The sequence below is a fragment of the Camelus bactrianus genome, chromosome 25, assembly GCF_048773025.1.
Source record: "Camelus bactrianus isolate YW-2024 breed Bactrian camel chromosome 25, ASM4877302v1, whole genome shotgun sequence".
NCBI classification, from domain to species: domain Eukaryota; kingdom Metazoa; phylum Chordata; class Mammalia; order Artiodactyla; family Camelidae; genus Camelus; species Camelus bactrianus.
In genome coordinates, this window is record NC_133563.1 from 37,495,806 (window position 1) to 37,521,475 (window position 25,670).

A 25,670-nucleotide genomic window follows, 5' to 3' on the forward strand; every position below is an offset into this window, starting at 1 on the left:
TTTTTGATAGGAAGGCTGGTTGCTGATGGGTCTGTGGGTATGAGAGGGAGGGGGGAGGGAGGGGGAGGGAGGAGGGAGGGGTCCTGAAGGTTGCTGCCAGGTTGAAGGGGCAGAGAGTGGCCATGCTGCTCAGCCACAGGGCCTCGCTTGTCCATCCATAGCAAGTCTTGGCTGGGCACTCCACCCCTACGGGGTGCAAGCAGCGGGGTGAGCAAGCCAGGTCCCAGTCCCACCCTCCCAGGGGAAGGTGCCAGCAGGAGCATAAGGCCATCACACGTGGTGGGAGAACCGGGCAGAGATGGGAGGACCCGCAGGTGGTATGCAGCCGGCAGGTGTGCAGGCCACGGACAGCCACCAGAGATGGCAGCTCACTGTGGCAGTGACTGGCCTAACACCCTCTCAAGGACCACCTGGGGCGGGGTGACATGGGAGCAGGAGGCCGGCTGTCCAGGGAGCGAGGTGGGTGGATGGGGGTGGCGTGGGGGTGGAAAGAGGTTGCCGGCTGTATGCAGGAGTGACCAAGGGGTCCGAGGGCTGGGCAGTGGCAGAGGAATCTTGGGTCCCAGCTCGGGGTCAGGCCCTGGGAGCCAGTACCTAGTGGGTGCTGACTCAAGGCAGCAGAGGAGCTCAGAAGTGGAGCCAAAGGGACAGGTGGTTGTCCCTGGGGTTTGGCGACATGGGGGCTTTGGCAGGAGCGGGGTGGGAGAAGCCCGCAGTGAGGAACTGGTGGCCTGCAGAGGGGTGGGCAGTGGCTGGGCCTTCCTAGAGACCCTGGTCTGATGGGGGAGGCACAGACTCTTCTCTGGGAGCTCTGATTTGAGGGGCCCAGGGCCCCCTGCAACCGCCCTTCAACTCAGGCAGGGAGGGGCTCCCCGCTCCTGGTGTTGGGAAGGGCTACTGCCCCAGCTCCTTCTGTCACCCTGGACTTGGGGAGTGGGGAGGAGCAGATGTCAATGACCCAGATTCCTCAGATCTGAGCCCAGGAGTGGGGGCCTGGCTCCGTGACCCAGATCTTCCAAGTTTCTGAAGCTCAGACAAGAGGCAGCAAATGGTCTCCCACGTGTGGGAGCGGTTGCTGTGTGCACGAGGAAGGGATGACCTGCTTGTGTCGCAGAGATGGTAACAGGTGTCTCCTGCAGCAGGAAGGATTTCAGTCAGACATGAGGAAGAACCTCCAGATGTTGTGGGTATAAGAAGATGTGTCCTAGAGATCTTACTGAAAGAAGCAGGGCTGAGGGACCCCTGACCTTTGCCAGGTCAGGGTGTGCCTTAGATACGTGAGGGGCGTCTGGTCAGAGACCACCACCCACCTGTCCTGCTTGGGGCCAGTCCTTGGCTGATGCCCAGAGCAGCCCAGAAGGCTCCGTCAACAACCTGGGAAAGCTCCGTTGACCGGGCTCTGCCCTGGTGTGGGGTGGGCCTTCAGCAGGCCCCTCCTCCGCCTGATCTGAGCCTTAGGCCATCCTGGAAGGTCCCTTTCAGGTCTGTGTTTCAGATCCAGTGGCTCAGATGTTGTAGGCCTTGTCGGGGGTGCCAGTGGTCAGACAGATAAAAACTGGCACCCTGGCCCTCCTGCTGTCTTGCTGTGTGGTGTTGGGCAATCTTACCACCTCTCTGAGCCTCAGTTTCTATATCTACACAGCTGAGTTGAGGATTATTTCCGAGATTAAATGATAAAATGCACAGAGAGCTGTTAATATTGAGATGGGGGAGGGGCAAGAGAAGCTTTCTGTCCATGTGTTGGAGACCAGGAGCCCCCACATGCTCCCCTGCTCCCGGCTGCCAGGGCCTGCCAGACACTGGATGGGAGGAGAGGCCGAGGCCAAGGAGCCTGCACTGCAGTCCTGCAGGGTCTGGGTGAGCCCAGCAGCTCCCTGCGTCCTAGGCTGCCAGCCTGAGCAGCTGGTTCAATGGACCAGGGGCAGAGGCCTCCTGGTGCCCTCCGTGGCCTTAGGCTGCAGTGGTAGACCCCGGCCGAATCCCTCAGCAGAGTGCTCCCCGCCCTCCCCTCCTCTGGGAGGCTGATAAGCTAATTAGTGCCCATAGCAGGAGCCCTGCGGGGCCAGCCACCAGCCTGGGCTGGCCTTCTCCCAGGAGGTGGCCGACAGCTGTCAGCCTGGCGCCCGGCAGACCCGCCAGCGCTGCCTGGGAACCTGCCAGGCTGCTGGCCCCAGCCAGCCCGGCTCCCCTCACCCCAGGCCTTGGGGTGCTTTCCCCTCCCGACCCTCCCAGCAGCTTTCAGCAGGGAGAAAAGCTGGGTTCCGTGTGCCTCCCTCCACTCAGAGGAGGAAGGCTGAGACAGTGTCCAGGCCTGGACCGTGAGAAGTTGAGCTGGGATTTGAACCTAGGACCGGCCAGCCACAGACTCCTGCTCTTGGGAGCAGGCATGTGGCTGATGTTGTGGACAAGCTGGTCAGCTTGAGAGAGGTACTGTCTCCAGACTGGAGTGGCCTGTAGGACTCCTGGGGGCGCACCGGGTGTTGGTGACCTCTGGCCTGCGCTGCGTCGGCTGTCTTGGTGTCCGGTCAGTGGCTTGCATGTGCGCCCCCAGGCGTGAGGACAGGGCACTCCAGGGATGGAGGACAGAGGGCGGCTGGGCTCCGGGCTCTGTGCCCTGTCCTGTCGGGTGCTGGAGATGAAGGGAGATGCGAGTGTGATGTGCCCTGGGCAGCCCAGGGAGGCCTTGATGGACCTCTGCTGAGGGTGCGGGAGGACCAGGCTGGAACTGGGTGTCACTGGGCACTCTGGAACTCTCTAGAGCCCCACACTCCCTTTCCTGTTCCTTCCATCACCCAGGTCGTGTTTCTGGTTCTGTGGTGAGTGGGGTCTTCTTTTCCAGACAAAGAAAGGGGAAAGGGGGCCTCTACCAGGGTCTTAGGATTTGACTTTGGTTCTGTTCCATGCCAGGGACTTGGGGCCTGCAGGGTGGTGGGCCAGGAGGGGGTGGGCCATGCAGGCAGCCGAGCCCCTGGCCTCTATCCCAGGAGCTGTGGTCAAGGCTGTAGCCTCAGCCCTAGCCCAGCCTGGGCTCTGCCATGCTGTGGAGCCAGGCACACCTCAGCTCTTCCTGGGCCCCCAGGGGTTCAGGTGGGCTGAGGCTGGAAGGCGCAGGTAGAGGCATGTCCAGGAGCCAAAGAGGCTGAAGCCCTTGGGCCCTCCTGTGGCATTCTTTATGGCGGGTCCCTAAGAAGGATGAGCTTCGGGCGCAACGCCTGTGGGGGGACATCCCCCTCCCCTCACTGCACTTCAGAGGGGAGCAGGGGTAGAGGGGAGGGTCTTCTGGGGCCACAGAGCCCTGATGCGCCCCGTGGAGCCAGGGCCTGGTCTCAAAGCTCTGCCTCAGTATTACCTTGGGCCTCAGTTTTCCTCCCCTGTAAAACGGGACAGTCCTTCCCCATGGAGGAGAATGAAGAGAGAAAAGCAGATTCGAAGGAACTAGCGGGCCCAGAGTGTGTCCCTTCTCCCCTGGGGCCTGAAGCTCAGAAAGGAGGCTGTGTAACAACTCAAATTCAACAGAAGCCGCTCTGGGCTCTGGAATGCCTGCATCGGAGACCCGAAGCATCCCTAAGGATGCTAACACGTTCATGCAGGCACTGTAGGGGGGCTTAACAGGTGTCCCATGTCATCCTCTGGACTGTCCTCTCTCCCCACTTTAGACAGGAGGAGACGAAACCTAGGGCCAGTAGCTGACTTCCCAGGTGACACAGCCAGGAAGTAGCCAACGCTGGTCGTTTGCAAATCCAGGTGTTGAACAGGGGCCTCCCAGTGTGTGCAGGTCAGAGCTCCTCTGGGAAGGCACAGGGTGGGAATGGCTCAGCCCCCAGTCCACCTTCGATGCAGAGGAGCTGGGGTGAAGGAGGAGAGCTGAGGGCTCTGAAAGGCACCTGGCAGCTCCCTCGTGCTGGGGCTGGGGCTGGGGCTGGGGCTGGGGCTGGGTGAAGCTGCAGCTCGAGGGATCTAGGGTGGGAGTGGGCAGACCTTTGCCTCTAAGACCTGGAATTCTCCCCTGAAAGCCTGGGGCAGGTGCTGGGTCTGAGTTACTTGGTGGGGGGCTTTTCTGGCTTTGGGTTCAGAAGGAGACCCCACCACCACCGCCACCATGGCTCCTGGATTGCAGTTTCAGTCTTAAAGCCTTCAGGAGGCCTGCAGGCCCCCGGCCCTGCGGCAGACACTCCATGGCCACCTTCTACCTGGTGCCTGGCTGGACCCTGCCGGACACGCGGGCTGGCACGAAGTTGGGAGGGACTTGGATCAACAGTGGCCGGTTTGCAGAGTACTTCAGTCCGGTGCACTGAGGCCCTAGCAAGTGCTTGTTTAAAGAGAACCAGAGCAAGCCCAGGCCGACAGACAGCGGAATGGACCTGGGTCAGACCGCAGGGGGCGCCTCTGACTGCTTCCCCACCCCGCGGGAAGGCGGCCGCGGTCCCAGGCCCCCGGGGAGGTGGCTGTGGGGGCGGGGCGGTCCCAAGGTCACCAGCGCGGCGCGGGGGCTGGAGAGGCGGAGGCGCGGAGGCGCCCCTCACCCCGCCCCCGGCCCCGCAAGCGCACCGCAGGCTGCCGCGCCCACCGCCTGGCACCCCGCTCCACGTGCGCCCACGCGCCCCTCCCGGCCGGGCGCTGGGGCGGGGCGCTCTCCGGGCGCGGGGCCAGGGCTCGGCGCCCCGCCGGCCCCGCCGGCCCGCGCTCCCGCGAGTCGCTCTCCCGTGGCTCGGCGGCGGCGGCGGCGGCGGCGGCGGCGGCGGCGGCGGCGGCGGCGGCCATGGGGCGCCGGGCTCCCGGGGCCGGCGGGGCGCGCGCGGCGGCGGGCGCAGGTGCGGGCGCGGGCCGGGGCCGCGGGGCCGGGGCGCGGCTGGCCGCCGCTCACGCCGCCCCTGTCTCCCCTCCCCCTGCGTGTGTCCCCCCGCAGACCCTCCTCCCCCGCCCCCCCGCAGCTCGGGCCCTGGTCGTGGCGCGGCTGCCGCACGGTGCCCCTCGACGCCCTCCGGACGCGCTGCCTCTGTGACCGGCTCTCCACCTTCGCCATCTTAGCCCAGCTCAGCGCTGACGCGGTGAGACCCCGGCCGGCCGGGCGCGCGGCGGGCGGGCGGGCGGGCGGGCGGGGGCGCGCGGGGCGGGGGGCTCCCGGGGCGGACGGTCGCCTCCCGGGCCGGCGCGGGGAGGCCCGGACGATTCCCCGGCCCGAGGGGTCGCTCTGCCCGGCAGCCCCACCGCGGCCTGGCCGGCGGGGCCCGGGCCCCTGGAGAGGGCGGGTGGGAGCTGAGTGGGTGGTGGTGTGGAGTTGGGGACCAGCCTGGGAGGAGCCAGGCTGGGGTCCCCCGGGAGTGACTGATGGGTGAGTCTCCCCCACGCTCCTTGGGGGCCTAGGACCTTGGGGGCAGCCAGCCCTCAGGGGAGCCGGGCAGACTTGGCCTCAGGCACTAAGGGGCTGGAGGAGGGCTTGGCCTGGCGCAGCCGCGTGTACCCCTTCACTTGGTGGGGGTCCTTCCCCCCCGCGCATGGCAAGGATCTAGCCCACGCGGGAGAGGGAGGGGGAGGAACTGCAACCCCTCTTGGAGTCCTTCCCCACCCATCCCAAGTAGATCCTGGTCTTTGGAGGCAGCTGTGTCTCCAGGTAGGGGTCCTCGGGTGGTTAGGGTGCTGGGCTTGGCCCAGGTCGGCTGCAGCCTTCCCCAGGAAGGCCCCATCATCTCAGGGGCCTCCTTTTTGTTCTCCTTATTCTTGTGGGGGCTGCCTGTTTCTATGGCGACAGCATCTGGGGCCAGCTTGCTGGCTGGGGCCCTGGGTGCTGGGCCCAGCCAACTGGGGCTGGCGGGAGTTCTTGCCCAGGGCCGAGCTGCACTCACCAGACCCAGGAAGGCCTCGGCCCCTGGTGGGGTCACTGGGCCCCCTGAGGAGGGAAGGGCTAGGGGTCTTTGCTCACTGAGCCCCCAACCTGGGCCTAGTGTGGAAGCATCCTCAGGCAGCAGATATGGAGGACAGACTGGGAGCGGGGTGCTACTTTGGGGGTGTTCAAGATGGCTGGCCCTCATCGAGTGGGGACAGCACAGCTCTCCCCTCACGGAACCCCAGTTTCCCTGTGGAAGATGGCTCCAGGCCTCTCTAAGAACAGTCTGCCTTTTCTCCTTTGTCCTCTGGGATGTGGGTAGGGAGGGCGATGTTGTCAGCCAGGATCCCCCAGAGGGTCAGAGCTGCACCTTAGAGGTCATTGCTACTAGACCCTTCCATTAACAGGCAGAGAAACCGAGGCTGGGGAAGGGGCTTTGCTCAAGGTCTTGGGGTGAGTCTGCTGGACAGGGGTCTGTGCTCTTGGCCTGATCCCAGCGCACCCTCCCCCTCAGGCTGTCCCTGGGACTGGAGTGTTAGTGTTGTTGGTTCTGAGGGCAGGGCCCGAAGGCAGTAGCCCAGGGCCGTGCTGGGGACTCCCTGGAAGAGGTGGCTTACTACACAGGGGGAGTGACCAGTGGAGCTGGAGCTTCCTGGGTCCCCTTTGAGACTGGAGCAAACAGGGCAGGGCGCAGGTGGCTGCTCTTCCTTGGGTGGCGGGGGGTTTCAGAGTGGGTCTCCTTCCAGCTGAGGGTCTGTCCTGTAGGAGGTCAGCATTGGTTGAGTCTTGAAACACAGGCTTGTCCCTCACACGTGGTGACCCTAGACTGGCTTTCCATCCCCCTGAGCCTCGGTTTCTTCACCTGTAAAGTGGAAGCAGTCCCCCGGGCTACTCAGGGTGGCTGCTCAGGGCTGGGCAGGAGCGTGGCAGAACTGCTGCAAGTCCGGGGGTGGAGGAGCTCCCCGCCGAGGGGGCCTTTCTAGGAAGAGCGGGCCTGTGCTGGTGCCTCCGAGGGCAAGCGGAGGGGGGCCCTGCACCGGGCTGGGCAGGCAGAACACAGAGCTTCGGTCTGTGAAGGATTTGAGGCTTTGTTTGTCGGGGCGGTCAGAGCTGCGGTCAGGGGCTTCTGGTGTCTGCCTGACCCGACGTGTGAGTGCACAAAGGGCGGGGCACAGGCCGGCAGGTCAGAGCACCCCGTCCACATAGCCCAGGAGATGCAGCTGAGACCAAGAGTATGGGAGCTCTCAGGGGCCACATTCACCCACTGGCCGTGGGACAAAGAGCTGGCTGCCTGGCTGCTGTGAGCCTCAGTTTTCACATCTGTAGGATGGAATAGTCATCGGCTCTGCCTGATTCTGCACCCCTCTGCAGGCCCGGGTGTGAGCTCAGAGGAGTTGCTGGAGGGCAGCATGCTGGGCTTGGCGTCCTCCCTTGTGCTCACCTGCCATCAGAGCCCATCTCCGCTTTCCTCTCCTTTCCTGGCCAGCTCTGGCCTCAGTGAGGGGCGACCCCAGAGATGCTGAGTAGGGACAGGCTGAGAGCGAGAGGGACACTGCTGTCCTGCAGCCTGTCACACTGTGCTGACTCCTCTGAATGCCTGGGGCTGGGACCTCAAGGAACATGGGGTCTGATGGGGAGACAGGCCTGGGGCAGCCTGGACTGGAGGGAGGGGGTCCTCTGGGGGCTTGAAAACAGCCCCCCACCCTCCCAAGGATGGTTTGGGAGACGTGCACGAGGAGGAGGTTTGGGGTAGGGCCTTGAGGGGTGAGCAGGAGTTTGAAGTCTAGCTTGGTGGGGAGGAGTGATGGTCATCCCAGGGAAGCTGAGAAAGGCGAGAAGCGAGTGGGAGATAGGGTGGGGCTTGGAGGGTAGTCAGGGCAGGGGCGGGTGCTACGGCCAGGGCGGGGCCAGGGAAGGCTGGAGCTTCATCCCGAGGTCAGCAGAGCCAGGCAGCTAGGAGATCAGAGAGAATGGTGGTGGGGCTGGGGTCCTGGAGGCATCCCAGCAGGAGTAAGGGCAGAGTAACCCACCCAGCAGGTGGGGTGGTGGCAGAGGTGAGCTGGGCTGGGTGTGGGGAGACAGGTGCTGCCTGCCTCCCCCTGTGGGCTGGGTGTGTGCCTTGGGCATGGGATTTGGGTCTGAGCAGGCACAGGCGGCTGGCATTCTGGGGTATGGAGTGGTTTCGGGGGACTGGAGTTCCAGAACAAGGGCCCGAGAGAGGGCAGTAGACAAGGGATGCTGTGGTCGCACCCCAGGAGCCAGGGAGGGGTTAGATCTCCAGAGGCATGAAGTGAAGGGAGGTGAGACCCAGGCGTCCCCGCCCCCCCAGCCCTACATGCTGCCACAGAGTCAGGTCCCGGCAGTGCCACTGCGGGGCTGTGACCGCCGGAAGGTTGAGTAACTGCTCTGAGTCACATCTGTGAGGGGGTGATGCCGCCTGCCTCGGAGCCGTGGGGGTACTGAACCTGGTGAGGTATTTGCAGCATCAGCACAGCCTGGCATGTAGTAAACAGTCTGAAGTCACAGTTGCTGTGGTGTTGTTTCTGTAATGTGCCCGAAACTGTGTTACTAGTGTGACCAGGGTCACGGCTCAGAGTGGGACCAGGACCAGGGATCAGCCTCTGTTGGAGTCAGGACTAGTTTTTTGTGGGTAGCTGGGAGCCACGTGTGGTGTTGGAGCAGGGGCAGGTTAAAGACAGTACTTCAAGGAAGAAAATTAGTGTTTAGGACGCATAAGATGTGTGAAGGTTTGGGAGAAGGTTGGAAGCAGGGAATTCATGTGGTAGAAACTGACAATAACCATTTAAAAAAGAAACCAGTAAAGCCCTGGGTGAGGGAGGTGGGAGGGACAGGTACCTTGGAGAGCCTCAAGACAAGGTGATGGGCAAAGAGGTAAGGGGCTGGTTCAGACTGAATGTTCAGTGAGGACCTCTGTGAGATGACAGCTAAGCAGAGAGAAGAGCCAGCCATATGAAGGTCAGGGGAAGAGCACTGGATGGCGGGACCAGCATGTGCAAAGGCCCTGGGGCCGTGTGGAGCTTGGCTGGAGAGCCAGTCTCTTGCAGGAGGCTGGCCTGGTTCTGCCTGCTCTCCAGGTGGGTTGGGGCCAGTCCCTCGCCCTTGAGGGCTCTAGTCCAGCCCTCTCAGCGAGACCTGGAGTTCCCTGACACCTCTGCCCACCATTCTGTCACCTGTCCCCTCCCCACATTGTTCAGAATGTGGGCTGTCAGAAGTGACGGATGAGCACTTCAGAGGCAGAGAGGAGGAGGGAGCAGGCGGGCAGGTGGGCTAGCTGGCGGGCGTGTGGCTGCCAGGCCTAATGAGGGCAGATGGAGGCAGATGGCCACAGAGGTCAGGGCCAGAGCCAGCCACGGAGCTGGCTTGAGTCAGTTACTCGGCCACCCGTGACTTTGTGTGGCTGGCCGGGGCTCTGAGGTTACCTAGTGAAGTTCAAGGCTGCAGACCGCAGCCCAGAGCTCCCTTCCCTGAGCCCCTCCAACTCCCCACAGGGAAACACAGAAATTTGTGTTGGAGCCTCACCACACCATGCCCCCCGGGGCCACTGAATGCCTGGGTGACCTTGGACGGCTTCCTGGATTTTCCCAGAGCCTGCCTTCCCAGTCGCTGTTCATCCAGCCAGTCACATCCGCGCCGGGCCTGGCCCGAGGGGGCTCCAGACTGTGAGAACCCTGAGCTGCAGGGAGAGGCAGGCGTCCCCAGTAGTGGGGAAAGGCTGGGCAGAGTGACCACAGAGGGGCCTGGGGCAGGAGGTGGTGCTTCCGGTGTGGGGAAGGACCGGAGGGAACAGCATGCTCGCGGACGCAGAGCGCAGGCGGTCTGGGCGCCGCCGCTGCCTGGGTGGGTGGCGGCAGTGGTGGCCGGTGGAGCGGGCCCTGGGAGCCCTGTGCAGGAGATCCAGGACTTGGGGGTCTGAGGAAGAGAAGGCCCCGTTCCAGGGCGGGAAGGGCTGGCGTGGCCTCAGGAGCCTGTGGGTGGGAGAATCTCGCTCTGCAGCATGCCGGGGTCAGCACAGGTCAGCAAGAGTTGGGACAGGGTCAGGAGGGGGTCAGCTTCAGATGAGGGAGCCTACAAGAAGCCCCTCATCACCTGGCCGTGCCTTCTCTGTCATCTCCCGGACTCACCTCCTCCCACCCTCCTGGAGGCGGCCGACGGGGGAGGGGCTGCGGACTAGTTCTCTCCAATGCCCTGATTTGTCTTTGGGTTCTGGACACAGAGGGGCCCTGATCACTCCCCAGTGGGTACACGTGGCCCACCTGCCGTGTGCCCTGGGCACTGGGGTGTCATGTGGCTGTGGGTCACGCAGTCACATAGGGGCGCACATGCGTATTCATAAGCAAGGACCAACCAGTGCTCAGGGCTGTACTGGGTGGCGTGGCGGGGAGCATTGGGGTCGGTTAGCCGGCCCCAGGTCCCTCTGAGAGGGGGCGAGCTGAGATGAGAACGGCCCGAGGCCCTGCCATGTGACACCCAGGCACTGTGTCGCAGACAGACAGAAGGGCTGAGCCAGGCCCTGAGTGGGAGCGAGGGTGGTGGTCTTACCAGCTGGCGGGGCGGGGCCCGGCTCAGTGGCCTTCGGGCATTCGGACACAGCTTGGGCCGCAGTAGGGGCAGCATGGGGGACTCTGAGAGTGGCCAGGAATGCATTTTACAAAGTCCTCCGGGCCTCTGGGTGGGGTGAGGAGTGGCGGGCAGAGAACCGAGTGAGACGTGGAGGGTGGCAGAAGGGACCTGGCTGAGGGGAGGGGTGGTGGAGCGCGTGGTGCGGGCTGGGGCGGAGCAGGTGTCAGGGAGGGAGCACAGGTTTGGGTGGGTGAGGCTTCAGGTGCCCGTCAGATGCAGCTGGAGCTGTGGGGGCCTTTCAGAGAGCGGGGCTCTGCCCTCGGCTAGAATGCCAGAGCCACAGGGCCTGGGAGAGCTGTGTGGGCGCTGGGGTGCTGGGCCTGGTGCTTCCGTGACCTCACCTGCCACTTGGCGTGGGGGGCCCTTCCCCGGAATTGGGAGGGGGCGTTGCCAGGCTTGGCACCCGTGCAGCCAAGGGGTAGGGAGTGCAAAGACTTCCCCCTCAGCAAGAGATGAGACCCCTCCCAGGGGACAGCCAGACCCAAGATGCGTGGGGAGGGCAGGGGAGCAGAGACTTGGAGTGCTGCAGGAGGGTGGCCGAGGGATGCTGGGCAGGCGGGGGCTCGTGGCGGGTGCTGGGGGTGGAGGGGAAAGGCTCACCCTCTGCACGTCTGCCCGGCTGCCTCACTCGCCTCTCTGCCCCGAACCCGCCAGAACATGGAGAAGGTGTTGGTGCCGTCGGTGACGCTCATCGTGGGCTGCGGCGTGTCGTCCCTCACCCTCCTCCTGCTGATCATCATCTACGTCTCCGTGTGGAGGTGCTTCCCAGCGGTGCTGCGGGTGCAGGCGGGCTGCCGGGCCAGGAGCCTGGCCCTGCTGGTTCCCAGGAGAGGGTGGCCGGGGTCACCTTCTCCCCTCGAGGCTGCCGTGCGGGTCAGGGGAGGCTGAGGAGACCCAGAGCGAGAACCTTCCTTCTCTCCTTCCACGTTAGCAGCAGCCAGCACCTCCATCGTCACCACCACCACCCCTACCTCGGCCACCCCCGACCCCCGACCCCCCTCCCTTTCCCTGACTGCTGTTCCGTGGGTGCCAGACAGCATCAATGGTGGCCGCCCAGGCACAGGCCGGGGATGCCAGGCCTTCCTGCTCCTGCCTGGCGCTGCGCCCTCGCTGCCCACACGGGTGCAGCCTCCCACCCTCTGAGCATAATTCCTGGCTGGTGTGCCCTGAGCCCACACCCCAGCCGAGCACCCTGCCCTTGACCACGGAAGCCCCAAGGCCCTGACACCTGTGGTCTGTTTTGTCACCTGGACGTGCAAGGCCACCGCCCTCCCAGAGCCCAGGGTCAGGTGTCAGGATGGGAACCTCCGCTCACTGCCGGCCCCACACTCCCCTCCCCCAGGCCACAGGACCCGGGCAGTGTGGGGACACCCCCGTCCCAGCTGGCCAGCAGCCCTGGGTGAGGGCCACGTGTGCGCCGAGGGGCCTGAGCCAAGCGCGGGTAGCCGCAGGTGTGCCGGTGGGCTGGTCCTGACCCCCTTCTCCCAGCACCCCTCTTTGGGCCCCCGAGAGCAGGAATTTGGGACAGTGGGACAGGGAAGGTCAAGCCAAGGTCGCCCGTCACCCACCTGGCAGCCAGCTGCCTGATTCCCATTGTGCCAGCTCCACAGCAGTGAAACGTCAGCCCGAGGCCAGCAGAGAGGGGTCGATGTGGCCAGCAGGGGAGGGGCAGCCTGTGCTCTCCAGGGCCCCCTCCTCTGTCCTCTCCAAGGGCAGAGGCACTGGGAGGGTCAGTGACCCTGAAACACCAATATCCAGCGCCCCTCCCACCAGCCGCCCCTCAGACCATCTGTCCTGAATCCCCCAGGGGACTGTTTGGCCACTGACCCAGCCCCTCCCCCAAGGGCACCAGGGTTCTGAGGTCTTGGCCCATGATTTTCAAAGCATCTCCTTCCCGAGCTCCTGGCAATCACTGCCCTGTGAGCTGTAGTCAGGACCCTATCCTGATGGTCCCCATAAGGAACTGGAGCCCCAGGGAGGGAACCTGACCCACCCAGGGTCACATGCCACATCGGCCACAACACGGCCTCCCGAGGTTTGATCCTAAACCCTCTGCTGGACGCCTGCCTGGGTCTCAGCTCCTGTGGGCTGTTGGGGACACCGCCCTGGGACGCGAGGGAGCAGGCGTAATGACGGATGAGACCTCCTGCATCCTGACTCGGCAATCTCAGGTGCAGCTCCCCCAACCCCTCCTCACAGGTGGAGAGACCGGGACACAGCAGGCTGAGTCCCTGCCTGGGATGGTGCCACTGGGCCGCGCTGAGCCATGGCAGGCGCAGGCTCTGCACCCTGCTTGGAGCCTCTCCACTTTCTTGTCTCAAAGTTAGGATCAGGCAGGGTGGGTGGGGCAGGAGGAGCCAGGGGCTGTGCCTGAGGGACAGAGGGACAGGAGAGGGTCTTGCACAGCAAAGGATGCATTTCTAAGAACAAACCATCCCCAGGAGAGCTCCCCAGGGCTCTCCCTGGCACCTGACTAGGTGCTGGAATTTGGTATGTGGTGGTGGTGATGATGGTGGTGGTCATGGTGGTGGTCGTGGTGGTCGTGGTGGTGGTCATGGTGGTGGTGGTCGTAGTGGTGGTGATGATGGTGATGGTAGCCGTGGTGGCGGCAGTGCCTGCAGGGAGGAGATGGTGCCCATGTCTTGGTGGCCACAGCACCCCGGTTCTGTTGGGCTCTGACCTTGGGCCTCCCACCTTCTCCCACAGGTACATCCGCTCGGAGCGGTCCGTCATCCTCATCAACTTCTGCTTGTCCATCATCTCCTCCAACGCCCTCATCCTCATCGGGCAGACCCAGACTCGCAACAAGGTGGGTGGTGGTGGTGGTGACAGTGCCCAGCAGGGGGCTGGACCCTGAGGAAGTCAGGAGGGTGCCAGAGCCATGCAGAGCCCTTTGCCGTGCTCTGGCCGTGGAAGCCATGTGGGTCTGGCCTGAGGGGACTGTCAGCTGGCCTGGCGCTTTGAGATGAGCCAGCTCAGGCGCCGGCCCCGGCCCACCGTCGGGCACCCAGCTGACAGCTTGTCTGTGCTTTGCCCCGTGGCCTCTGGTGACCTGCCCTCTCTGGGCCTCGGGTTCACCAGCTCCAAGCTGGTGGGCTCAAACGGGGACTTTCGGATGGGCTCCAGCGGGTTTGGTGCGTGAGTGAGTGGGTGAGGAGGCTGGGGAGAGGGGTGTCTGTCCCTGGCGGTTTGTGGGCAGGGTCGTGCCAAGCCCCCACCAGGGCCTCCGGGTTTAACAGCTCATCCCCAGGCAGTGGAGCAGGTCAGCCCTCCGTGGCTCCCTGCCTGGGGGTCTGCCCTGGTCACCACCACGGATGCCGGGCTTGGGCCTCTCACGGGGGGGGGGGGGGCAGGTGTGGGGCCAGTGAGCCAGCGCCTGCCCGGCCTCCCCCGGCGCAGGTGGTGTGCACGCTGGTGGCCGCCTTCCTGCACTTCTTCTTCCTGTCGTCCTTCTGCTGGGTGCTCACCGAGGCCTGGCAGTCCTACATGGCCGTGACCGGCCGCCTCCGGAACCGGCTCATCCGCAAGCGCTTCCTGTGCCTGGGCTGGGGTGAGCACCACGGGGTGGGCCTCAGGGTGGGGCGCTGTCCCTGTACCCCACTGCTGTCCCTGCCCCTCGCAGCCCGCCCTCCTCCCCGAGATTCCCTGCATGCCTCCACCCGCCGTGGGGCTGCCAGACAAAATACTGGTTTCAATTTCAGTTGAGAAATGACTTTGTGGTATGAGTACGTCCCAGTCAATGTTTGGGGTACACTTATGATAGAAAATGTCTTGTTTTGTGCCTGTAGTGTAGATGTGACCAGACATCCTGTTTTATTTGCTGATCTGGCAGCCCTCCCCCATCCCCAGTTCTGTGGGTCCTCATCCTTGTCCTCCTCCTGTCCCCACTCTCACAGGCTCTGTGTCACCCTCTGTTCAGAGACTTCAAAGGTGCATTCTGCCCTCCCCCCTCCCCAGCCTGCAGGGCTGGAAGGAGGTGGAGGCAGTCAGGGCATGGAAAGTGGGGGCACCGACGTTCTTTTCTGCTCCTCCCCTAGGGCTCCCTGCACTGGTCGTGGCCATCTCTGTGGGATTTACCAAGGCCAGAGGGTACAGCACCATGAACTAGTGAGTCAGGGCGGGGTGGGACGTGGTGGAGGCCACGTGGCTCCCCCAGACCCTCCCACCGCCCTAGAAGGTGAGGGCTGGCTGGGCCCCCGTCTCACAGATGAGAAAGCCAAGGCTGGGAGAGAGTGGGGTCCCCAGGAGCTGGAGGGACCATTGGAGCCCCTCACCTCCTCTTTCCATGGCCATGCACAGGTTCATTGGCCTCTGAGAGCCTCAGTTTCCCCATCTGCATGACAGGGTACCCACTGCCTGCACAAGTGTAGGATAGGGGGACCATGTTGCCCCCAGGGGGGCAGGTGGGGGGCCTGTTTTCACAGATGATGTCACTGAGGCCCTGAAGGGTCGGCTGGGCCAGGTCAGGAACCTTGAGTGCCAAGCCAGGAAGCTCAGGGCTGTCCTAGAGGCCATGTGGCTTCCCAAGGCTGGGGGAGAAGAACCGAGGCCGAGGGGCTGTGGCTGTGAGGGAGTACTGGGCCGAGAAAGGCAGAAGGAGGGACTGACAGGACTGTGCAGGCCTGGCTCACCACAGAGCCCAGGGGCACCCCCATCCTGCACTCGAATGAGGACCCAGTTACTCAAAGTCCCCTGGGAGTGAGTACTGGACGGAAAAATGGACACCATCCCCAGAACTGAGAGGAAGGAATACCCGGCCTGCTGGAGTCAGGGGTGGACCAGAAGGAAATGGGATGTTGCAGCGGGGTTCTGAAGGATGAAGAAGAGTTTGTTTGGCAGCCAGCGTAACATAGGTTCCTCGGGGTGAAGGAAACAGCACATGCAGAAAGCAGCGTGGTCCTCACTGGGCTCAAGGCTCCCGTGAGCCACCAGGGGTGGTGTCGCGGAGATTTGGGGAAGGAAGTGTGGGGCTGGTGACCGAGGGTGGGGGTGGGGAGGGCCCAGCTCAGGTATGTGAGCAGAGGCCCTGATGCCCAGGCCGTGGGGCCTGTGTCGAGTGGGCAGGTGGAAATCCAGGCCAGGGACCCAGCCCCCAAATTTTGGCATCATATCAAGGAAGACGGTCTGCACGTGAGATTGGAGAGGCTCTATGAGGAGAGCTGGATGCCCAGGCCTGGAGGGGAGAGTCAGGGAGGGGACAGTCAGTCAGCACACCTTCATCGGGCAGCCCGGCCTGTGCTGTGTGGTCCCCTGTGCTGGGCCTGCTCCTTCATCCACGAACTTCGTCTGTAAGCTGCCTGGGGGCTCCCGTGGGTTCTTAAGTGAAAGAATCCATCGTGGGAGATTCCTGGCTCCCCTCTGCCACTTCTCAGAGTCCCGCCTGCCCTCCGGGGAAGTGGTGGTGCCCGCTCTGCCTGGGTGGGGCTCACCCCTGGCCACTAACCAGCCTGTCTCCCTCCCCAGCTGCTGGCTCTCCCTGGAGGGGGGGCTGCTGTACGCCTTCGTGGGACCCGCTGCGGCCGTGGTGCTGGTACTTACCCCTACCCCGTCATCCTGGCCTGAGCCCCTCGCCTTCCCCTGAGCTGGGCCTCTGGCTGTCCCATCAGAGTCACCTTGGTCACCAGTGGGTGGGTGGTATCCACAGGGGTGCAGAGGCTGGGCTGGGCTGGGCAGGGCTGGGCTGGTGGCCCTTTATTTCTCTGAGCACAGCTTACTGTCATCGGCTGTGTACTTGTCAGATAATGTGCGGGTTGGATGAGTGAGTGACCTTAGGGTGGGGACAGGTGAAGAGATGGATGCCTGGGACAGCGAGGGCGAGGGTAGGCCTGGACACGGGGCTTTTCCCTCCCCCGGGAAGGCCCCTCCCCCACTGGGGGAAGGAAGCACCTTCCCGTACTTGGCCGTCAGTGTTTTCCTTTCTGCTGTTGTTTCCACCTCTGTTTGGTGAGGGATGAGAGTCAGGGCCATGTGCTCACAGGGTTCTTGTTCCCGGGTTAGGGATGGGCAGGGGGAGGCTGGAGGGGAGGGGTCTGCCAAGATCAGTGGCCTCCGCCGGGCCTGGCTCTGAGCCCATCTCACCCTCCCCTCCCTCCTGCCCCCAGGAAAGGGCGCCGCACCCGCAGAGTCCTGCTGTCTGGGCAGGACCACACTGCCTAGATGTCAGGCCTGAGCGAGGCCTGGGCACAGGCTGGATGTGTAAAGTAAAGTGGAGCCCAGGGCACCCGGGGGGAGGCTGTGCCTGCAGGGGAGGAAGTGGGGGAGCTGGTGGGGGGGTGGAGTTGGTGGACAGAATCTGTGGGCAGCCCCAGACCCCTCCCCACACCCCCAGCCAGAACCAGCTCCTTTGTTCCTAGAAGATGGGCAGGCAGGCGGCAGGCAGCGTGCGGTGCATTTCAACGTCGGGCCTTCTAAGGGCAGGCGCCCTAGGAGGGGCAGGAGGGGGGATGTCAGAGGCAGGACCCCTTCCTCCATGTTCTTTCCCACAATGCATCTGGAGGGCAGGGGCCGCACACTCCTGCCTGGGGCCCTTCCTGCACCAGGGGGACATGCAGGTGCAGGCAGGGCACAGAGCCTACTGCAGGCAGGGTGGTGGCAGCCAGCGTCCTGCCCTTCCCTGCCCCGGCCACATCAGAAAAGGAGGCCACCCAGGAAAGCCGCTTCCACCCAGTGAGCAGGAGGCAGGGCCAGGCCAGCCTCTGGGTGTGTGGCCGTGAGCGCTCGGAGCTGTGGGGCCACGGGGAGTTGGCTTCCCAGACCTCTGGGCCCAGGGTCCCCGAGATGCAGGAGTGAGGCCAGGGGTCAGTCAGCCTCTCTGTGGAGTAGAAGCCCGAGGGCAGGGCATTCAGGGAAGTGAGAATGTGAGCTGGGAGCCCCTTCGCCAGCAGGAAAGGGGAGACCAGGGTCTGCAGGGCCACAGAGGAGGTGGATGGCGGGGACACCTGTGGACAGCTCCTCTTTGTTGTAGGTGGCAAGTCAAGCAGCAGATTTGCCTTAAGCCCTAGAAGCTCCTCCTGGGGGCAGGTGCCCGGTGGTGTGGGGGGTTCAGGGGAGACACCTGTAGGGTGGTGGCCCTGAGTTTAGGTCTCTGAAGGGCTGCCCGGTGAAGAGAAGAGTGTGGCCCCAGGCAGCACCAGGACACGGGGTGTCCCAAGATGGCATCAGGTCTGATTCAGGTTGGGAGACGAGCTCCCTGTGTGGGAGGCATCCGAGGAACAGGGCTGCAGAGAAGGGAGCGCAGGGGCAGCCTGGGCCTGGGCGGCCCTGGACTGAGGGTCACCTGAGGTCCCTTCTGTGGTCTGAGCAGGGCATGTTCGCCAGCAGTGTGGTGGGCCAGCCTGCTCGTGCACTTGGGTGTTCTAGTCGGCCCCACTCTGGGAAGGGACAGGCCCGTTCTGACTCCAGCCTGACCTTTGACCTCTGGACTCTGTCCCGGAGTCCCAGCTTCACAAACTGCTGCCGACCACAGCGGGCATGGTGAGGGGCCTCTGGGCTGTTCAGTGCTGCCTACCCTGGGGACCCTTCACTTGGGAGGCTGGAGCTTCATTGCCCAGCCTGTGGTGGACAGGCAAGCAGTGGGGACCATGTGGCTCGGAGAACCCCACCCAACAGCTGGGGCTCTGGAAGGAGATAGAGGGGTAGACGAGAGTTTGGATGGAGCCGGCAGAGGACCCGCCCAGCCCAGCCCCCGAGTGGCTTTGTCTCCTCCTCAAGGCCCCACCTCCTGGCCCCTTGGGCCGGCGCCCTGCCCACACCCACCCCTCCCTGCCCCGCAGGTGAACATGGTCATCGGGATCCTGGTGTTCAACAAGCTCGTGTCCAAAGACGGCATCACGGACAAGAAGTTGAAGGAGCGGGCAGGGTAGGACCGGGACAGCCACGGCTCTCCCTACCTTGAGTTGGAAAGACCCGAGCCCGCCACCCCTGAGCCCCTGTCCCGCCAAGCAGGTGGGGAGACTGAGGCACAGAGGGTTGTGGGGCCAGCTCCAGCCCGGCCCTGTGTCTCAGTTTCTCTGTCTGGCCCATAACAAAGCAGGGACCCTGTAAGTTCTCAGAAATGATGAAACTGATTGCTTTCAGAGACCCTGCCCCACTGGGCCCACCTGAGTGGTGGGAGGGTGCCCCTGGCCTCGCCCTTCCCCTCCATGGGGTTGGGTGACCTCAAGCCAAGATGTGGCCTGCCTGTCCTTGTGATGCCTTCAGCTTCGGGACAGTGCAGGGACTAGGGCCCGATGTTGCTCCTGCCTGGGGGATCTGAGCTCAGAGAGGGCAGGGTATGGCCAGAGGGCACACAGCCCGCAGGTGGGTGGTCCCGAGTGGCCACGATGCCCGGCCCCGAGGGAGGGTGTGCGTGGGAGAGCGCTGCTTCTCCCGCTGTCAGGGGCCTGGGGCTCCCAGGGCGCAGGAGCCCTGAGATCTCAGACGAGGGCCACCTGTGGGCCGGGACAGGCCCCCTCTCTCCTGCCCCAGCACTCTGAGCCCTCCTCACCCGCCTCTGCCTGCCGTTCTGCTCTGTCTGTCTGTCTTCCCTGGCTGGTGTCTGCTGGGGGTCCCCCCCCGCTCTGCCTCCCCCCGTGCCAGTCCTGCTCGGTGTCTGTCTCTCTTTCTCTCTGTGTCCCTCCCCCTTCCCCTCTTCCTGCTCTTGCTTCCCACCATGAACAAAAGCTCCAGGAAACCTTCCCCTTGGATCCCTGGTGGGTTCTGTCCTGGCTAGAAACTTGCTTTGGGGGAGGCATGTGACCCTGGAGAGCCCACAGTGGCTGGCAGCCTGGCCTGGCCGTCTGTGGGCCTGGGTCCCCTGCGCCCTGGGCCTGTTCTCTGAGTCTGTGAAGTGGGGATTAGCAGGCCTCGCCCCAGCCAGTGCCAGAACACACTGTCACCCACACGTGCTCCCAGAGTAGTGTGTCACACACCAAGGAGTGCACGTGTGGTCGAGGCAGCAGGGAGGCGCCGTGCGCCCACCTGGCTGTCCCTGACTTGTCTGCTTCCTGTGGTGACCCCTGAGGCGGGGTCTGCCGGCCGAGCAGGCTGAGCCTGAGGCAGGGGCGTGGCTGGCAGAGCAGGGCCAGAGCTGGGCAGGTGCGGGCGAGAGCCCAGCAGGGCGGGGCAGCCGCCTGCTTCGAGGGGCCCACCCCTGAGCGCAGCAGTGCCACCACTGAGAAGCACCCCCGGAATCAGCCGTGTGACTGCACACAGCCTTGCGCGCGCGTGCGCGCGCACACACACACACACACACACACACACACACACACGCAGTGGCGGGAGGCCCCAGCCCAGGTAGCTGACAGACGCCACCACTGACCGTCGGGCAAAGCCCTCCGTGGCTGGGGCAGTGCGTGGTGAGACCACACGTGGGGGAGCCAGAAGGAAGAGACGGTGGCCTCATCCAGGTGTCTTGCTGCTTCGTGTGAATGTGGGCAGATAGCACGGTCCTCAGCTGAGCGTGGAAGCAGTCGGGGACCGGCCCTGCCCTCCCCTCAGGCCAGCCGCATCCGGCCCGGAGACCCCGCCCCGGCTCTACCCCCAGGCCCTGGGTGCAGCAGGTGGAAAGGGGCCTGAGGACCCTGAGCCCCACCAGCAGCCCCTCAGGACCCGGGCCTCCCATCGGCGCCCCCACCCCTGGAGCCTGACCGCACCTGCCCTCCCCCTCGGACCCCACGCCGCCCGGGGAGGCTCGGGCTGGACCCTCTGGTTGGTTTTGCTGTTACCCGTCCTCCCCACCCTCCCCACACCGGTTTCTGCCAGAACAATTTTGCTTTTGTTTCAGTCTTTTGATTTCGCTTGCAGTCAGCTGCCCCCGGCCCGCCTCGGGCGCGCCCTCACATGTGCCGAGTGTGCAGTCGTCTCTGCGGCCGACGCCACCTCCGAAGCCGCCAGTAACGCCATGTTAGTGCCTCTCCTCACCCGCCCGCCCACCCGCCCGCCGGGCTCTGCTCTCCTGAGTTACATTTTGTTTGTTTTAAACTTTTTCTTTCATTTCTGTCATCTCCGCCATCCACTCTGGGGTCTTAGGCAGCCCCTGCCCGGCCTCCCCAAGCTTTGGCCACCTCGTTTCCTGTCCTGCCCCCTCCCCGGCCAGGCTCCCACCCGTGCTCCAGGCCTCGGGCTGTGGGCGTGTGTGGCTGCAAGAACACGGTCAGCTGGTGGCCATGGTCAGTGGTTGTGCTGGGGCCACAACGCTCTGAGTGTACAAGTGTGTGCGTGTGTCAGGACCATGAGTATGAGCGCAGGAGGCTGGGGAGTGTGTGCTGCTCACTACTGGACGTGAGTGTGAGAGAGGCAGGCCATGTGCTCAGGGCAGCTGGCTCATTTGCTGACCCTGGGCTGCCACCAGGGGGCTGGGAGCAGGGCAGGGACAGCGCAGCTGGGGCCCAGGATGGGTGCTAAATCCCGAGGGACCTCGGCTCAGCTGACCTGAGAGTGTCCGTTGTCTTGTCCCGAGACACACGGGTCCCCCTCCTGTGTTTACGTCCCAATCTGGGCCCCGGGGCCAGGACTTCAGAGGCCCCATGTAGAGGGTCCTCCTGGCCGTGGGGAGCGCGTGGGCAGAGGCGGACTCGCTTCCTGGGCAGGGATTTGTCCAGTGGAGCCAGAAACCTCTGGGGAGAGGGTGAGCTGCTCCTTCGTGCAGGGTCCACGGGCCAGACGCCCCCGGGTCTCAGCTCAGCCCTTCCTTTGTTTCACAGGCAGGCTCTGTGGGGTGCACACATGGCCTCACCTTGATGGGGGGTGCCGAGCCGAGAGCCTTGCGGGAACGTTACCTGTGAGGTCACACAGCAAGTTAGTCAGTGGCCCTGCCCCCGTCCCCATCCACTCTCAAAACCCCTCCCCCGGGGGCATCTGCTTTTCCAAAGGGGGCGGTTGGGGCAGCTGCCTCTGGCCTGCACCCCCCGCCCCCCAGCCGCCTCTCCTTCGGACAGTCATGCCTGGACCTGCACGGAGGTCCTTCCACGGGGCCCTCTGCAGAAATGTTTCAGAAGCTGCAGGAAGTTGAGTAATTTAAGCGTCCCCAAGCCCCGGCCTTCTGCCAGCCTCAGGCCCGAGGGAGGATGCCTCACGGCAGGATGAGACGTTTCAGTGGGGAGGCTCTGCCCCCTCCTGCTCAGAACATGGGTTGGCGGGGGCTGTGCCTGGGGATCCGGCTAGAGAAGGCCTGCTTCAGACAGGAGAGACGACGGGGCCCCACCCATCACAGCGGGGAGACTGAGGCCCAGGCTGGGAGGGGACCAGCATCGTGGGAGTATGAAGTTCTTGCGTGCCCTCCTGTGCCAGGCCCTGTGCCAGGCCCAGGCATTACTGCTGCGGAGGGAAGGCAGCCTGCAGGGGCAGGCGCCCGGCCCCGCGGGCCTCTGCCTAACCCGCTTGCCCGCAGTGCCAAGGGGCAGTGGGGCAAGGCCAGCGGGGCCCTGGGTGTGGAGGCGACGGGGTGGGGGGTGGTCCGTGAGCTCTTGTTCTGGACCCCTTGCTGAGCCCAGGGGAAGAGGGGTGGGCGCTTCAGGGCGACTCTTGGCTCTGGCCTGAGCCGCTAGGAAGGGGACCTGGGAGCCGTCCCCTGGCCTGGGCAAGGTCTTGGGTGGGGGCAGAATTAGAGGCTCCATCCTGGAAGAGACACAGGCTGGGGCTGGGATCGGGGACCTGGGTCCTAGAGAGGTCCTAGAGAGGCTGAGGAGGAGATGGAGGAGGCAGGTGTGGCCGCTGTGCCTGGCCACAGAGAGCTGTCTAAGACATGAGGACAGAGCTGTCTCTGCGGGGCTGGGCCCCTTACAGGTCGTCCACCGCGTGGGTGAAGTGGCTTCAGTGGGTGAGCCAGGCTGAAGGGAGTGGAGGAGCAAAGTGGGGTGAGCTCTGGCCCCCTGGCCAAGGCCCCGCTGTCTCCCACCAGCCCTGGTGCCCTGCGGTTCTGCCCCATCTGCTCCTGCCTCTCCTTTCGACTCCGGTGACCAGTCAGGGAGGAGGGGAGCCGGGTACTAGTGGCATGGGGCAGGAAGCCCAGCAGCCTCCGGGGCCCTGCAGGCAGTCCCTGGCCCAGGGGCGGAGCTCGCCCTGGCTGCGGTCCTCGGGCCACAGTGGCCCTAAAAGTGGTGGTAGTGTGTGGGGGTGGTCAGTCACATTTCCCAACACCCATCTCACTCCAGGCATCCTGCTGGCACTTTTTCTGCTGCCACAACAGCCTCTTGCTGTGGCATAGTGTCCCCACTGTGGATGGGGCAACAGGCTCAGAGTGACCATACATGTAGCCTGTGGTGGTGCAGGGAGGGGCTGGGCTGCAGAGGGTGATGCCTGCCTCAGGGGTGCTCCTGGAGGACTCCCTGGAGGAGGGGGCGAGGGCTGCAGGCCGGAGGTAGCTCGTCCCCTGGGGAAAGCAGAGCAGGGCCCACCAGGAGGAAGAAGCACCTATCGTCTGTTCCTGTCTGTCTGTCTGTCTCCTCCCCTCACAGACCTCCTTACCTCTCCTGAAGAGTTCTCTGGTTCCCCACCTCCCTCTTTCTCTCTTTCTCTCTGTCCAGAGCTCAGAGGCCTGGTCAAACGCCCTCCCCGTGGCCATCTTGCAGTTCGAGCCCTGGACCCCTGGCTGGGGGCCTGAGGGACCTGGGAGGAGGGGCCTCCTCCCCAGCAGCCGTCCCTCTCCCTCCAGTGCGCCCCCCCTCCCTGGGGCCTCCTGGACAGCCAGGAACCTGCGTCTTCCAGAGACGTCCCGCCCTGACTGCTGCCCGGCCCCTCGGGACCGCCCTCCCGAGTCCCCGTTGCCCTGGAAGGCCTTGGGCTGGGGGTGTTGCTGGCCGAACTCCGCGCCCCAGGAGAGGAGGCAGCAGGGCCGGGCAGGAGAGGTCTCTCAGAGGATGCGGCCCAGGGTCGGCGGGCCCAGACTCCCCAGGTGGGATGGACGGGCAGCCAGGCCCCAGCCCCGGGGAGGGAGACGGGCTGAGGCCAGGCCCCGGCCCGGGCAGCAGGGCCTGGGACTGCGCTGACAACGCCGCCCGCCGCGCTGTCCGCAGGGCCTCTCTGTGGAGCTCCTGCGTGGTGCTGCCGCTGCTGGCGCTCACCTGGATGTCGGCCGTGCTCGCTGTCACCGACCGCCGCTCCGCACTCTTCCAGATCCTCTTCGCCGTCTTCGACTCGCTGGAGGGCTTCGTCATCGTGATGGTGCACTGCATCCTGCGGAGAGAGGTGGGCCCCGGGTGGGCAGCTGGGCGGGCGCCCACCCTCACCCTCACCGGGGCCCTCCTTCAGGGCCGGGGCCCGCAGTGTGTGCGGGCCGCGGGCGCTCAGCCTGCTCCAGGCGCCGAGACACCGCCTCCGCACGTGCCCGCGGTGGGCAGGTTCTGGGATGAGGCCAGGAAGTGGGGAAGGGTGGCCTCTTCGCCCTGAACGCTTCTATGAGTCTGGACTTGTGTCCAGCACACAGCAAGGGCTGTTGAGAACGGTCAGCTCTTCCCAGAGGCATCCTGGTGCCCCATGCTGGCTCGGACCCGGGTCGGGGTGGGCTCCGTGCCTCCGGGGCCCACGGGAAGGAGAGTCACTGGAGGTAGTAACACGGCTGCATGGCAGCCGAGACTCCTGTTCTGGCACTTCCTGGACTTCTCCAGAGGTACAAGAGCAGGGTTCTTGCCAGACTGTCCCAGCTGCCCCCTGGCTGGTAGCAGTGGTAAAGGGGATGCGCTCCTGGCTTCGGGGGTAGAAATGGGGAAAACGTCCATCTGGACATAGGCGGACAGGCGCCCACTTTGAGGTTGTGTGGGGAGCGGCGAAGGGACCTGAGGGGCACGAGGTTGCAGCCTCCTTTGGCACCGGGACATCCCTGGGGCAGAAGGGGCAGAGTGGGTAGGCAGGTGTGGAGTCACCTCCACTCCCCTAGTACCTCCTGGAAAGAGGGCAGAGAGGATTTTAAAGCAGAGCAGTTCAAAAGGATGGAATGGGAGAGGAGGCAGCAGCAGCAGAACCTGGGCATTTGGAGGCGGAAGGACACGTGGGCATGAACTGGGCCCACCAGGAAGCTTCTGGAAGTGGGGTCAATGGGGCCCTGGACACCGGGGGTGGGGTCTGTAGTGGACGATCCGTCACCTGTGTGCTTTGGCAGTGCTGCCCACCCACCCTCCGCCACCTGGAGCATCCCCATCCAGGGGGCTGCACAGCTGAAGATGGGGGTGCCCCACTGGGAACAACTGAGGCCCCCCAGCTTATACCTGGGGGAGATGTGAATACCCCTCTCCAGGGGCTCCAACCACAGGAAAGAGGAGGGTGAAGACTCAACGTTTCTGGTGTGGAAACAGCCCCCCATGGCCTGCAAACCAGAGCAGTCCAGTCGGTCCCGAGCGACCACTCAAGCCGTAAGGACCTGGGGACAGTTTCCGCCAGAAGAGCCACGGATCCACCAGCAGTGAAGCCACAGTGACAGCCCAGGAAGAGGCAGCTTTGCAGACCTCACATCGACACCCCAGAAGGAAAAACTGCGCTCCCTGTGCCCTCAGTGTACTCGCGTTAGAGATTCTCACGACAGCCCCACAGAGTAGCTGCTGCACACTCCCTGCTCCAGGCCAGCACAGAGCCGGACACCAAGGGGGTGTGACCCAGGCTCCTGGCCTTGGGCTGCCTGGCTTCTGTGAAACGAGCAGCAACTAGGACAAAGGAATGTCCTGAGGACAAAACAGAGAGGCTGTAGACACCAGAGGGGGAGCTGCAGGGCTCGGTGGACGGGAAAACAGAGGCTGTGCCCCTGAAGGGCCAGAAGGCGGACCCTGGAAAACAATTAGAAAGTGGGCTCTGACGGACCCCTTACTGAGAACAGGAGGCGCAGGGTGCAGGCAGGGATGGCAGGAAGGTCTGGGACACCGCTCCGCCGGAGCCAGGCGCCCTGAGGGCCCGCTCCTTCGGGAAACTAGAATGTGGGGTTAGACCTAGATCCCACGCACGCCCGTGGTGGCCAGGCCAGACAGTCTCCGTCTGCCTCCCTCCATGAGCCCCGGGGTCCCACATGTGGGGTCCGAGCTGCAGGGGCCCTGCCACCTGGGGCAGGTCGCAGCTGGGGGTGCTGTGCTGAGGAAGACGGGCCAGGGGGGCAGAGGCCGGGCCTTGGGCATGGACCACTCCAGCGGGTGGACGAGCAGGGTCTTCCTCTGTGCCGGCATGGAGAGCGGAGTGGGTGAGGCTGGCCCCGACGGCCTTCCTGAAGGAGGGAACCCGAGGCATCTGGGAGTCCCAGCTCCTGTTG

General features: G+C 64.5%; 1 protein-coding gene across 6 annotated transcripts in view; it reads left to right on the plus strand.

Moving 5' to 3' along the window:
- Window positions 1-25,670, plus strand: part of ADGRB1 (adhesion G protein-coupled receptor B1) — a 79,531-nt gene that overhangs the window by 45,427 nt on the left and 8,434 nt on the right. For 3 of the 6 annotated variants that reach the window (XM_074353196.1, XM_074353197.1, XM_074353198.1), the window contains exons 18-25: window positions 4,907-5,048; window positions 11,120-11,223; window positions 13,172-13,274; window positions 13,865-14,015; window positions 14,503-14,572; window positions 15,929-15,995; window positions 18,238-18,323; window positions 23,458-23,629. In XM_074353196.1, the coding sequence (XP_074209297.1) occupies window positions 4,907-5,048; window positions 11,120-11,223; window positions 13,172-13,274; window positions 13,865-14,015; window positions 14,503-14,572; window positions 15,929-15,995; window positions 18,238-18,323; window positions 23,458-23,629 (895 nt within the window). Of the gene's footprint in view, window positions 1-4,906; window positions 5,049-11,119; window positions 11,224-13,171; window positions 13,275-13,864; window positions 14,016-14,502; window positions 14,573-15,928; window positions 15,996-18,237; window positions 18,324-19,942; window positions 20,153-20,248; window positions 20,348-22,968; window positions 23,337-23,457; window positions 23,630-25,670 lie in introns of all 6 variants that reach the window. The other 3 variants (XR_012502327.1, XM_074353194.1, XM_074353195.1) reach the window with 3 other exon arrangements.